Here is a 13,894-nt window from a genome sequence, read left to right as displayed (position 1 = left end):
TATTAATGATACAAAAAAAAGATAATGTACATATGTATTTGGCACAGTGACTGGCACAGGACAAGCCCTTTCGATATCAATAAAATGATACGGATCACCGGGCGCTTCTTTCCACGCGCATGCGCGACCCTTGACGCGCCCGCAGACATTGCCCAGCGCGCCCCCGAGCGTCCCCACGCGTGCGTGTGTTCGACAGGAAGTTCATCTAGCGTCAAAGGTGAATGGGAAGGATCTCCGCAGCACGCCTGCGCCAGGAGAGGCCCAGAGCCGAGGGGGCTGGGTCGCGCAGGCGCGCAGGGCGCCCCGGCTCAGGAGCATAAACAAGAGCGGGGACGGGATGAGCCGGCGGTTGGTCCCCGAGGAGCGAGCTTCGGCGATTGAGGCGGCGAGCGGGGCCCGGCGCTGACCCTGAGCGCACCCGCCCTACCCTCCCGCGCACGCGTCCCCTGCTGGGGCCATCCGCTCTTTTACCCACCGCGCGCCACCATGAACCTGGCTAGTCAGAGCGGCGAGGCCGGCGCCGGCCAGCTGCTCTTCGCCAACTTCAACCAAGACAACACGTAAGGCTGGACGGGGGCCTGGGCGGGGGCCGGGGGTCGGGGCCGGAGCGGGCGGGAGCCGAGGAGGCGCTGGGGGTCAGGGCCGTGGCGCCCCCGTGGGGAGCCTAGAGGGCTGCCTTGTAGCTGCGCCCTCTTGGCGCGGGGATGGAGAGGGAGAGGTATTTCACCCACCGACGGGAAGGCTTTCTCTTTACGTACCCACTTCTCACACAGTTGGGGCAGAGCTTTGTGGCTAGGCTTGTTGTCTCGGCCGCCCCTGGAGCGGGGGGCGTGGGTTTCCTCCTGTCCCGCCTCCCCCTTCTTCCTTAACGCTTCCACCATCTGTCCCCTCTTCAGTCCCTTCTCTTCGTCTCATTATCTTAGGGCCCCATTACTCCCTTTATGTTCCTTTCTTGTCTCCCTGTTCTTTTGGCAGGTAACCTTGATGTCCTTCCCCTAGCAATCGTTCTAGCCTCGGACCTGGAGAAACTGAACCAAGGGGGGTGTGGCAGGGAAATACCTGAGGAGTCTTGGTTTTGCTTCAGGGAATGGGCCACCCGTAGGGACAGGGAGGCCTTTGATGCCAGCCACGGTTTGGAACGCTGTTCCTCCAAACTTGTGTGGGTTTGGAGCTGATTCTTCAGAGACTGTGGGGTGACCTGTGAGAATAGTTAGTAGATGAGGTTTCTGGAGAAGGAAGGATGAGTTGTGGGGCTGGAAGGGAGGAGGCATCCTGGGAAGTGAGTCAGAGGAAGTGATGTAAGAGGACGAGGGGGCCATTGGCTTCATACAAGTAGTTGGTTGAGTTGTTAGTGGCTAATTGGAATCAGCAAAGTAGAAAATGAGGGGTTTTTTTGTTGTTTTTTGAGTTGAATGTTAATTGTGGAATGTCGCGCTGCAGGTGCTCAGCCCTTCCCAAGTTGTGAAACTAGTGCAGGCAGCCCCACAATAGGAGAGTGTGTTTAGAGTTGGAAGGGAGCAAGTCACCTTCTCCAACTACAGTTGAGGAATAGTTGGAACTTCAGTTCAGAAAAGTCAGAGCTGCCCTTGGATCTTACAGTCGTTCACAGTGGAATGGGCCAGGACTGGAATAAGGTTTCCTAAATTCTCTTCCAGGCATTTTCCAACCTGCCACGCAATTTTTTCTCCCCACAGGGTGGAATTTTGAGAACAGTGAATTTAAAAGTCATACTTTAAAGAGTAGAATTACCAAATATCATAGTGTCCTGTGTGACCAAAATCCAGTACAACAAAAATAATTTGGACAACCTGTTGCAGGCAGTTATAATTGGGATAGACTATATTAATCCAGGTGGGGAATAGGACATTTCAAACAAAATAGCTTTGTGGCTTTTATGTCTTGTATAAATTAGAGAATTTCCAAAACACTTTCTACCACTGTTTGAGTTTTCACTGCTCATCATTTATATTGAAAGGGAATCAAATATGAGAAAGCATTCTCTTACACTGTTACCTCCAATGGACTACTGAGGTCCCTGTATAATAGAAGGTCACTGTGGCCTGAAATAAGACCTTTTCACGTTTGGAAATCATTTGTTTCCCCACTTATCTGCAAGTCCTAAAGTTATCAGTTAAAGAGAAGATTTCTGTTTCATAATTTTCTCTTGCCAAAGAGCTCTTGATACAGTATGAACATAAATTGTAAGGAATGGTAAATTAGGATTATACTAAAAGTTTGTTGACTAAGATGAATGTAATTTGTTTTAAATCTATGGGTGCAAGAAGTACAGAAATTCCCAGGGAAAGGCTTTGCACTTTATGCCTTTCCCTCCCTTACCCACCTCCAGAATTTATCTTAATAGAGGAAAGAACACAGTTTTTCTCAAGATGGAGATTATTGGTCTCGATCCACATTGACTCTTCGGCAAGGCCATTTCACTTAACAGGCTTTCCTTGCACACCAAACTGTATGTGTCCTGCCTTTCTTCTTGTACTGGTAATATAGTTTCAAATATTGTTACACTTTCTCTATGATTCTTATCCTAAAAGCATGAATAAGTTTGGTTTTTTACCACTTGTATAATTTTTTCTTTAACTAGAGCAGTGAAAGGCACCAAGAGCAGCTGATCTTGGTCACCTGGCCATTGACTGGATAGTTCCAATCCTAGCTTCTGCGAGTAACACTTTGGAAGGCTTATTTGGAGGAGTTTTTGGCTTCTTGAATTGAAGTTAACAAACTAATAATTGGCAGGGTAGCACTTGAATGTGAAATGGAAACACCAGGGGTTAAATTTTTCCAGGGGATACCATTTAGCTTGTGGGAAGTCAGTGATTTGGCAATGTCTGTTTCAGATTGCATTTCTGAAAGTGACAGAATAAAGAAAGGGTCTTGACTTCCCAAGTGTTGTTTGTAGAATTGATGTTAGAGTCTAGAAAAGTTACGGGTACAGAGACAGTAAGGAGACGCCGGTCTGAATTTATTGCTTTCTAGAAAGAAAGGAGGTTTTTCTAGGTTACAGTTACTATTCTGGGAAAGTTACTTCTCTTTTTTCTCATCAGTAAATTGAGGGCCTTGGGAGCAACTGTTTTTTTAGAGATCCTTCAACCTTAAAGTTATAGGTCACTCTGTGCTTGTAGAGGGTGTTTGAGGAGGGCAGGATGGTCACTAAGGGTCACATTGTCCAGCAGCAGTGGCCATGGGAAGGAGACAGGTTTAGTAGTCAGGATCTGGCGTGACCCATGGGACGTGCATGGCGCATTGGAGGGAGAAGTTCAGGCTACTCCCAGGCTTCTGGCTTGGGTTCTGGGTGAACAGTAGTAACTTTATGGAAGAAAGGTTGAAGGATGCAATTAGAGGGGAAGGACGAATTCTGCTTTGGATACCACTGGATTCGTAAGTTCTTGGGGATGTCTGGGTAGAAGATGAAAGTGCTGTGAGCTGGAGGGATAAACTTACGAAGCAGGGTTCCAGGGCCTACCCAATCTCAGCAGCAGCAATTCAGGTTGCTTCCTTTTTATGGGGTAGACTGTTTCCACTTAACCTCCTGATCAAGTATGGCTCTTTGATGAAGAAGGTAATGAAAAGGGGAAGCCTTTATGGCCTAATCGTTGGTAAGAGGATAGAGAAAAGAAAAGGCAGTTAAGAAAATGATCTGATTCACATTTTTTTTTAGTGGAAATCAGTATGTATCTTTTTGATATTGAGCATTCAAGTTTAAATTCAGAGACAAGAGACTTGCTGGTGGATCAAACACAAGCATTTATTTTGGCTCCTTCTGAAAACCCTGATAAAATGTCAATAAAATACCAAAAAGATGTTTTAATATAAAATGTCAATGTATAGTGATATAAAATATAAAAGATATTTTAAGAGTTTTAAACCCTAGGATGGAGAGAACAAGAAAGACGCGAGCAACACTAGCAACAGCAAAGGAAAGTGGATCCTAAATTGCAGGTGGGGGAAGCAGAGAACGAACCTAACTCAGATGGCAGCTCCCCGGCAGGCTCAGGGTCAGCCGCTCAGGAAGCTCTAGAAATGGCGTAAATGAAGAGGATTGGCTCAGGATGTTTGAGGAGCAGCCCAGCTGCACTCTCTGCCGTGGTGGAGGACGCAGGCCTTGTCTCGAGAGGGCGCAGCAGGGCCTTCAGATGCTGACACCACGCCTGGATGAAGGCAGGGTTTGGAAGTGGAATGGGGGGTCAGTAAATACACTCTTTTTTCTGTTATGATTTGCTCGTTTTTCCCTTTGTCAATAAAAGATCTTACTGTGTTACCTTTAAAAAACCACAAACATTTATGAATAAGATTATCAGGGGATCTCATACTTAATCTATACTGTTAGTATGCCTCCCATTAACACGCCTGCCATTGTCAGTGAGTCCTGAGAAATTTCTAAAAGCTGAATCTCCAAAGGGGGGTGTGAACCTGACCATTCATGTTTGAGTTGAAAATATCAAAGCTGCTATTTAATACCACCCTTTAAAAATGTCTACCTTCGTTAGTAAAGTATATACTCATATTATCATATATACATATCAAAAATAATTGGAATATTTTTGCATACATTTCTTAATGATTAGGATGCACAATCAGTTTTGTAAACCATGCGATTAAAACTCTAGTTAAAGTTCTTTAATATCCTAAATCACTTTCTCAGTATCTGGAAAAACATCAAAGTTCTGATGTTCAACCAGCAAAGCCCAGTTTTAACAAATTCTTCCTGTTGGGAGCACAGCTGAGAACCTGGGTGTCTCAGAATCCAGGTTGTCATTAATTAGCCAAGGCGTCATTGCCCATGGAAGAAGCTTATTTTGTATGTAATGCTTCTAAGCTTGGAGGTTGGGTTTCCAAGTCAACAGAAATTAGAAGGGGAATAAGAGTCATTAGTGATGGTGGGAGGGGTCACAAGGAAGAGTGACAACTGTTAGCCAAACAGAATATGCAGCATATTTCCAAAGCCCCAGCACTGCAGTCTGGCCATTTGGCAGAGGCACACACAGCCTTCAGTGCCGTTAGGGCCTGACAGAGTCACTGTATTATAGCGTAAGTTGTTTAGGGTTGTGAGGAAAATGTTAAGAATTTGCTGTCCCCTTTGTGTCAGGAACACAGGAAAGCATATAATATAAGAATTGGCTTTTTTTTTTCTTTAATCAGAAAAGGTGGGAGAAAGGTTTTAGTGCTTAAAATAGTAACCCTTAGTTATCTGTAAAGTGTTTTCCTCAGCACCCATTTCCCAAAATTGTGGCTGCTGAGGTTCTATTGTATTGTTAGCCTTACTGGATATTCTTGTATTTTTGTGGTTCCCTGATTACATTTCAAAATATTTGCACATAACAATACCCAATTACTTCATTGATATAATTAATTCAATATAGTGAAGTGTTTTTGGAAAGAATTGTATGAGCTAGTAGAAGGAGTTTTGTTTCTATTTATACCTCTAAGATGAACCAATTACAAAATTGAAAATTTAATAGTGCTTGTGTGGCAACTATTTTTGGAAAATATTTCTTATGCATATGTGTGAAAAGGAAGTTGGAAGTCTCAAGTTTTAATAGTTGAGATGGTCGTTAAACAGCGTTGATTTCCATCTAGGTGTACAAATATGCATGGTATGAAATGTCAGTCTTCATTATTTGTAGTCTGCCAGTTGTCTTCTGCCTCCATTTGTTTCATGCTGTCCCGGACAATAAGTACAACAGGGCCCCAGCACCCCGTCTTTGGCGCCTGCCCCCTGCCTCTGAAGGTGTGCTTGTTCCCTCCCTTGGATGGTCATAGTCTGGGGAGTGGTCGTCTTCTGATGAGGAAATACTTCATTTAGTGTCACCGCTCTGTGCTGGGGAGTCTGGGGGCCCTGAAGTCTCTCCAGACCTCCTGGCCAAAGCAGTGGTATGGGGGTTGGGTGGTGAGTGGAGAATCTTACAGGCGAGGATATCAAGTGAGCATTAGCGTTTTCCTTCAAGAGCAGCTATGTAGCCTTCAGGTCCAGGTTCAAAGTCAGCTTTTTGGTCGGTCTGTTTTATTTCCACACCACTGCTCAGCCACAGCAGAGCGTAAGGGATTGAACTGCGTTTGCTACAGCCCTGCTGAAATGCAAAAAGATACCGTCATCCACTTGGGGTGAAACTTTCTTTAACATTGAGACTGTTAGCTTACTCAGCTTTTGGACTCTCCGTACACGGTGCACGGACATCCAGTCACCTGAAGAACCCCACTGGTTTAGAGGGCTCGTTAATTTAGGGCTGATTTCTTCCATTTATATGTCAAGGTTTTCTTTAAAGTTCTTTAGATTTTTAGATAAGAATGTCTATCTTATTGACCTTCATTCACCTTTTCCTGCCTGTGAGGTGTGGCATCTTCCTTTGTCGCTTTCCTCTTTTCTGCTCAGTCACCATGGACCTGGTTAAACTACATGAAATTATCTGTGCTAATTTTTGGCCAACTTGATGGCTACTGTTTGGTACCATGGAGCTAGTTTGTGCATTATCACTGTCTACACGCATCAGCTCTTATTTCTGAATTTGGCTCTTTTGCAGGTCCCTAGCTGTTGGTAGTAAGTCCGGTTATAAATTTTTCTCCCTTTCTTCTGTGGATAAGCTGGAACAGATCTATGAATGCAGTAAGTGTTTGCTTTATTTTTCCCCCTTCTTAAAAAAATAGACACTTGTTACACTTGAACTGGAATGCATTCTTAATTCAAGCACTGTGATTAAAGTCCAGATACTCGGTGACCAGAGCTCTTCTGTCCCCTCAGTCCTGCCAGGAGGTGAAAACTATGACGCAGTGTGCACATTCTCCCAGGTCTTGCCCTGTGTGTTTGCATACTTATACCTACAGAAGTGCTTGTTTTACAGGTTGTCCTTTTCAGTACGTGGCAACACACTACACGTGTTACTCTGTAATTGCTCCCCTTTTTAATGCTGTTTAAACCATTTAGGTTTCTTTTATAAAAGGCTTCCTGAAATTGAAAGCATCAGCCCCATAGGAATGATCTTTTTTCTTCAGTTGTCATTTTAGGGCAACTGTGTCCCCTCTGTGTCAGAGGTAATGTGGGATTGTGGAAGGGCCCTGAACTCTTCTTGCTCAGTTGCTCACTGCAAGACTCCAGATGACTGTCTCCAGACCCCAGTTTCTGGGTGTGTCTGTGAGCACAACCAAACTTGCAGAATAACTAGTAGTGGATACAGACTTCTCCCCCTAGGGAGAATATGATGGAAAGTTTTGGACTGTTCCCATGTATTAACCTTTTTCTATACATTTATATAAACACATGCACATAAAGATGTTCTTTGGTTTTTGTGTATGTGGTTTTGTGTAAATGAGCTTTTGCTTATGTTTTGTTTATTATTTTTATAAATATCACTTCTTTAAAAATTGAGGTAATTGTAGATTTACATGCAGTTGTAAGAAATAATACAGTCCTTTCCACCCTTATCCCAGTTTCCCCCAGTGGTAACATTTCGCAAAACTGTAGTACAGTCTCCCAACCAGGATAGCAACAGTGATGGACATTGAATCCCTCGTCCCTTTTCAGATTGCTCCAGTTTTACCTGGAGAGAGAGAGAGAGAGAGAGAGAGAGAGAGAGAGAGAGAGAGAGAGTGTGTGTGTGTGTGTGTGTTGTACAGTCCTCACACCATGCAGATTCCTGTTTCCACCAAACCACACCTGCCTCTCCACCACCGTCCATAATCCCTGCAAGCACTGATCTGTCCTCCATTTCTAAAATGTTGACATTTCAAAAACATTACATAAATGGGAATATGTGACCTTTGAAGATTGGCTTTTTTGTCCAGCATAATTGCCTGGACATTCATCCAAGCTGCTGTGTCAGTATGTCCTTTTTATTACTGAGCAGTAGTCCGTGGGGTGGATGGACCTACAGCCACTTACCTGTTGGATCTGGGCTGATTCCAGGTCTCGCTATTCCAAATAAAGCTGCTCTGAGCATTCTTGTGCAGCATCTCCTGTGGCTCTGAGTTTTTGGTCCTCGGGCTGGGTGTCTCAGAGTGCGATTGCTGGGTTCTGCAGTTGCCATACGGTGGTTGGTTGGTTGGTCTTAGTGTGTGTGTGTTAGAGAAACTGCCAAACTTCCGCAGGTGGCTGCACCATTTTCCTTCCCCACCAGGGATGTGCAAGTGTGTAGCCCCTCTTTTGCTCACCAGCATTTGGTGTCATCACTCTTCTTTACTGTGCCCATTGTGATAGACATGTGCAGTACCATCTCATTGTGGTTTTAATTTCTGTTTCTCTGATGGCTAATGATGTTGAACATCTTTTAGTGTGCCTGTTTGCTGTTTGTATATTCTCGTCAGTGAAATGTCTGTTCATGTTTCTAATTGAATTGTGTTTGTTTTAATGTTGAGTTTTGAGAGTTCTTTATGTATATACTATACATATATACATGTATAGTATATACATATGTTCTATATACTAGTTCTATATACTAGTGTTCTATATACTAGTCCTTTGTCAGATAAATATTTTATTTTTTGTAAATATTTTCCCTGGACATAATGAGCAGCCCTGAAACCTGTCTGGGGCCTGATCCATGAGAGTCCTGGTTATGGAGAGTTGAGTTCAACATGCGCGTTGTACTTGTCACATTGGGTATGGATTCAGGGAGAGAGTGAATAGCTGTGTTTTAATTAACTACACGACTATGAGTTTGGGGAATTGGGTTTCCTCTTGTTGACAGTGCTAGTGTCTCCTTCCTGAGGACTCAGTATTGTTCACTGTGCTCTCACTGTGGTTTGGTGGTCATTTGGGAGTTCTTCTTTCCAGATAATTCCTCTTAAGAAGAGGGAGATTGAGCCCACTGACATGGATAGACACATTTATTGAGGACCTGCTCCGTGCCAGTCCTGTCCTGATTGTGGGGATGCACTAGTGACAAAGTTCCTGCTCTTGTGACATTTACTGGAGGAAGACAGAGAATCAGTAAATGTGTTATGTGTCTGATGTTAGACTGGGAACACATCAAATAAATACCATCCCCCTACCACCCCACCCCCGCCCCACCTCAGTTAACATAAAAAAAGAAAAAGGTTGTTCTTTGTGCCGCTTCTTGGAGTTCTTAGGACCCACCCAGAGATCAGAGGCTTTTCAGGTACCCCTCGCCTCTGTCAGCTGAGTGTGCGCCTTCCCCAGAAAAGCCGCCCCCAGAGGCCAGCAGCCTGGCCCTTTGTAGGGAGACCACGGGGATGCAGGTCTCAGAGGTGCGCCTCTTGCCGCCTGCCCGGTTCTACTCCCGTCATCCACAGACCTGCTCCTAGTGCTCTCCGGACCTCCCAGCAGCCTTTCTCCTGGTGTGAGCTGGAAGGGGGGATCTGGGTGAGACAGCTGTGGACTGGTGTGGCAGCTCATCTCAAGTGGGCCTCAGCAATTCTGCAGGGATAGTTCCCTGTGGGACTTTTTCAAGGAAGGCCAGCCCCCTCTCTGTAAAAGGGGTTTCCCTGGACTCTTGGGAACCACTGGAACGTTTGTTTAATCTGCATCCAAAGGAGGCCTGAATTGTGCTAGCATGTCATTGCTGTGGTGCCTGGAGTCATCTGCTGAAGTCACAGAATTTTTCTCCCTGTTCAGAGACCCAGTGCTTGGAAAGGGTGTGAGAATATCAAACTGGTCTCTACTACTCAAACTGAATCAGCCTAATTACTAGTCCGTTTCCTTGAAGTTTATTTACTGGTTTTTGGTGTCTCATTTTACGAAGGTTTTAGATGGAACAAAATGTGATGTCTTGACTGTGTTGTTAAAAAGAGTGGATATTTACTGCCCAACATGCTGAGGTAGTATATAGATTTCTTTGTTCTTAGTGACCTGTGGCCCATCAAAATAGGTGATGAAATGGACAAAGAACTCTCTGAGGGTTAATTCTTTAAACTGAAGCTATTCAATTCTTTTGTTCCTAGAACATTATCTACATTTCTTCTTTAATATACTTTGATTGAATAAATCAAAGAATATCTCTTAGAAAACAGATTAGCTACTGAGCCAAAATTGTTTTCTGGCATTTTCTACCAACAGACTCAGAGCAGATCACTGATGCCTTGGCACTTTGTGCAGGCCCAGCACCAGCTCAGCCCTCAGACCCTGTAACCACCCATTGTAAGCTCAGACCTCTGCTCTCAGTCCCTGTTGGCCTTACAGAAAGAATGAGCCAGAGCTCGTCTTGAGAACAAGATTGACAACTGTGTGTTCTTCTTTTGTTTATCTAAACAAAAAACCTTTTCCCAACAGCAGTGGAAGATTTTTTTTTTAACTACCTCTATCACCGTGATTTCAACCTTAAAGGAAAGTTGCAAAACCTGCGGTGTGTGCCATGCTGCCATGCTTGTTGGGTGTGTGCACCCCATCTGTTCTGTTCTCCTTTCTTTCTGGACACCCCTCATTTTTTTGAAGATACATACTGCGCAAGTGTGTGGTCTCGCCCCTGAAATACTGCTGCAGCGAAGTCCTGCCCTGCTAGCAAAATAAAGAAAGAATGTAGAGTTATTTATAAAATAACTCAGAAGTTTAGAATGAAGAGTTGGCTTTTTCACATTCTACATTGTATATCTTTGCATTTTTTAAGTTTCTGAGCTAGGAAAACATACCTCATGAAGCAGTCAATTCTGAAATTAAAAGCACCCTGTTCTTACCTCAGCAAAAGTGACCAGAGCCTACTTTGATGATAGAAATGCCTCCAGGATGGACGGCACTTTTTATCTAGAAAGTAACATCACTGATTTTACAGGCCATCACCTGCATCTAAAGGTTTGAGGTGGTGCTTTTTGACACCATTCTGAGTTGACAGACTGTGCCCTGGCTGGAGTACTAACTTCAGTGAGCCTCGTGGTGATGGATCTCACAGGAGAGAAACCCAGGGACCTCTCTGTGCCTTAGTATGTTGTGAGGGAAGTTTGAGTTCTTGCCACCCTGGAGCGCTGCAGACCTCCAACAGGAGGGTCCCATTATAGCAGTTGCTGAATGGCTTCCTCCTGCTTTGGAAGTGTTACCGCCAGCTCTGAACAGCACCTGCAAACAGCATTCTTTCTTAAAGGAAGTAGTTCCTAAATTTGGGGAAAAATATCTCTAGGAAGAAGGTGTGGCAGAAATAGGCAGAGGCGACCAGAATGGGTGGGGAAAGCAAGGCCTTAGGCACTGGAGGTCATGGCTTTCACACCTCCTCACTGTCAGCCCAGTGCTCACTGGCACTGGGGTCCTGGTGACAGGCTACCTGGAGTGAGTACAAACTTGCAGCCTCGCAGCCTTGTTTCTCTTGCTTTTGTGTGGTTGTAGAGCCCTCCTCCGGCACTGGCCAGTCACCGAGCACCAGTGTCTGTTGGGAGGCTGAGCGGCATGCACCTCAGTTTAGTGGGAAGTGTCCGCTCTGGGTGTGTGGGGTCTGTGTGTGTTTACGTGTTGGAAAGTTCTCTTGGGAGTGGAATGTGATATAAAAATGTTAACTTCTTGAAGCAGTGATAAGCTTAAACCCTAGCAGCATGTAAGACAGGCCGCTCCGAGAGGCGTAGTCCTAGAAAGACATAGGCAGGTTGGCGCTGCGACCTGAAAGAACTCTGAAGTGAGCCCCTTGTGTCGTCATCACTGAAAGAGTGACAGAAGTGTGTGCTGGCTCTGGGATGGCCATGGTTCCTTTGCCTTTTGCCCAGGGCCCTGGCCTGGCTCTGCTTCCTGGCTCCTCTGGAGATCTGACGACAGTCACAGCTGTCCCCCCAGACCACCAGATACTGAGTATATGATTTCAGCAGTTTAAGAGACCCCTGGAAGCCCATGCCTGTGTGCTGGGATCAGGGCCTCTGAGCCCATCCCACAGAGGCTCCACCCTGACACCTCGTTTTGCCCTCTGTCTCTCACCCATTTTAGAGTCCCTGCCAACCTGTGTGTCTGTCATACATCAGATCTTCATATATTGGCCAGAATTCAAATATCTGCAGTGTTCTGTATGGGTTCTTTTTATCAGCTGTTTTGACCTAAAATTTTTATGCCATGAAAAGCACCTGGTTACAGTGTGCAACTCAGTGGGTGTTAGTATATTTACCAAGTTGCACAATTTAGCATAATCCAGATTTTAACATTTATCACCCCCAGAAGAAACTCCAATCCATCTGTAGTCACTGCCCACCTCCCTCCACCCAGTTCCCTCCACCCACCTGAGCCCAGGCAGCCACTAATCTACTTCTGCCTCCAGAGATGAGTGCCTCTGGGCATTTCAGATAAACTGGCTGCTTTCACTTAGAATGTTTTCGGGGTTCACCCATGTTGGAGCCATATCACTGCTTCATTTCTCTGTGTTGCTCAGTAACACTACATGGTATGGAAACACCATGTTTTGTTCATGGACATGTGGGTTGTTTCTGCACCTTAGCTATTATTGTAAATAACACTGCTGTGAACCTGTGTGTCCATTATGACCGTGTGGATGTGTTTCCATTTCCCGTCAGCAGGTAGGTACCTTTAGGAGTGCCATTGCTGGGCCCCCTGTGAGGACAGCCACAGGATACATTCCTAGAGTTGGAAAGATAGAATCAGTGGGTAAACATTTAAAATCAATGGGTATTGCCATGCTGCCCTTAAAAAAGGCTGTACTGATTTGTGCCCTTTAACAGCCTTACTTCCTACAGCACTGTCATCATCAGACATTTTGATAATTATGAGTCTGAGATGAAAATATGCTCGTTTGCCTTTTGTACATTTCTTCACTCTTAGCCAGAATGGAACCCTGTTTTCTTTCCTGTAGTCATTTGCTTTCTTTTCTTTAACTTCTTGTTTCTTTCCTTGGCCTGCTTTTCTGTTGAATTATTTGTCTTTACTGACTTAAAGAAAATCAGCCATTTTTTGTGGGCTGCAAATACTTCTTCTGGATGTTTGCTTTTTTGGCCTTGGATTTAGTCTTTTTTCCACACAAAGCCTTGACGTTCCGTGTATTCCCAGGCATCTGCCTCCCATCTGCAGGGTGCTCAAAAGGCCTCCTGTTGAGCAATGTGCACAGCGTTCTCCAGGGGGCCTTCGAGTACTTTGGTGCTGGGGTTCACACTGAATATGGTCTGCTTGGACTCTGTTCTCATGTATGGCACTTCTCAGTCTTGTTAAAGGCTGTGAGATGCTTTCCTAGGCCCTTGTTCGCGTAGAGGCCTTGCTGAAGTGTTGGCGCTGAAATGTCAACAGGAGAATCTCTCTTTCAAACTTGAGAAGAAAAACTGCTGGCGCCGAGTGGCAGGAAGTTAGTGTTTGTTGAATCTAATCTAGGTGGTGGGTATGTGGAGGTTCGTTAATTGTTCTCTTTCTTTAATATCACAGTTGAATGTAGCTTTACTGCCTCCACACAGCACCACCCCAATATTTAAAATTCTAAAACAAAAATTGTTTTCATACTTACAGTTGAGTGGGAAAGATGAGCAAAAACCCTAACCTATTGGTTCTTGATGTTCTCTGCACTTGCATTTTAGCGAGTGAATAATGACCCCCTTTTCTTTTCCCACCATTTTATTAGTGGGAATTTCAAACAGAGAAAAGTGGAAAGTATTTTATGGCTGGCATCCACATATCCACCACCTAGTCTGCTCTTAGCATCATACTGCATGTATCCTATCACATCTGTCCATCAGTCCATCTTATTTTGTGTGTTTCCACATTACAGGAACATTGCAGGCAACTGCACACCTTCCCTTAAATACATCAGCATGAATATCACTCACTAGAGCTCAGTGTTTTTTATTGAGGTAATATTTACATACATTGGAATGTACAGATCTTAAGTAAACATTCCATGTTTTGACAGATCATACATCTGTATAACCTGAACTCCTTTCAAGGTTTCCCATCACTCCAGAAAGATCGGCCATGCTTCCCCCACCCCAGTCAGTCTCAGCTCCCTTCTGCCCACCAAGCAAGCAGGAG

General features: G+C 44.7%; 1 protein-coding gene across 3 annotated transcripts in view; it reads left to right on the top strand.

Moving 5' to 3' along the window:
• Nucleotides 1–284: 284 nt before the first annotated feature.
• WIPI2 (WD repeat domain, phosphoinositide interacting 2) overlaps nucleotides 285–13,894 on the top strand; it is a 28,504-nt gene continuing 14,894 nt past the window's right edge. Inside the window, exons 1-3 of one of the 3 annotated variants that reach the window (XM_036932965.2) lie at nucleotides 285–560; nucleotides 4,034–4,198; nucleotides 6,534–6,616. In XM_036932965.2, coding sequence (XP_036788860.1) covers nucleotides 487–560; nucleotides 4,034–4,198; nucleotides 6,534–6,616 — 322 coding nt within the window. In that variant the 5' untranslated portion in view covers nucleotides 285–486. The remainder of the gene's footprint in view (nucleotides 561–4,033; nucleotides 4,199–6,533; nucleotides 6,617–13,894) is intronic. The other 2 variants (XM_036932966.2, XM_036932967.2) reach the window with 2 other exon arrangements.

The sequence above is a fragment of the Manis pentadactyla genome, chromosome 10 (assembly GCF_030020395.1).
Source record: "Manis pentadactyla isolate mManPen7 chromosome 10, mManPen7.hap1, whole genome shotgun sequence".
In the NCBI taxonomy this organism is placed as follows: domain Eukaryota; kingdom Metazoa; phylum Chordata; class Mammalia; order Pholidota; family Manidae; genus Manis; species Manis pentadactyla.
This window is presented reverse-complemented; position numbering and strand designations above follow the sequence as displayed.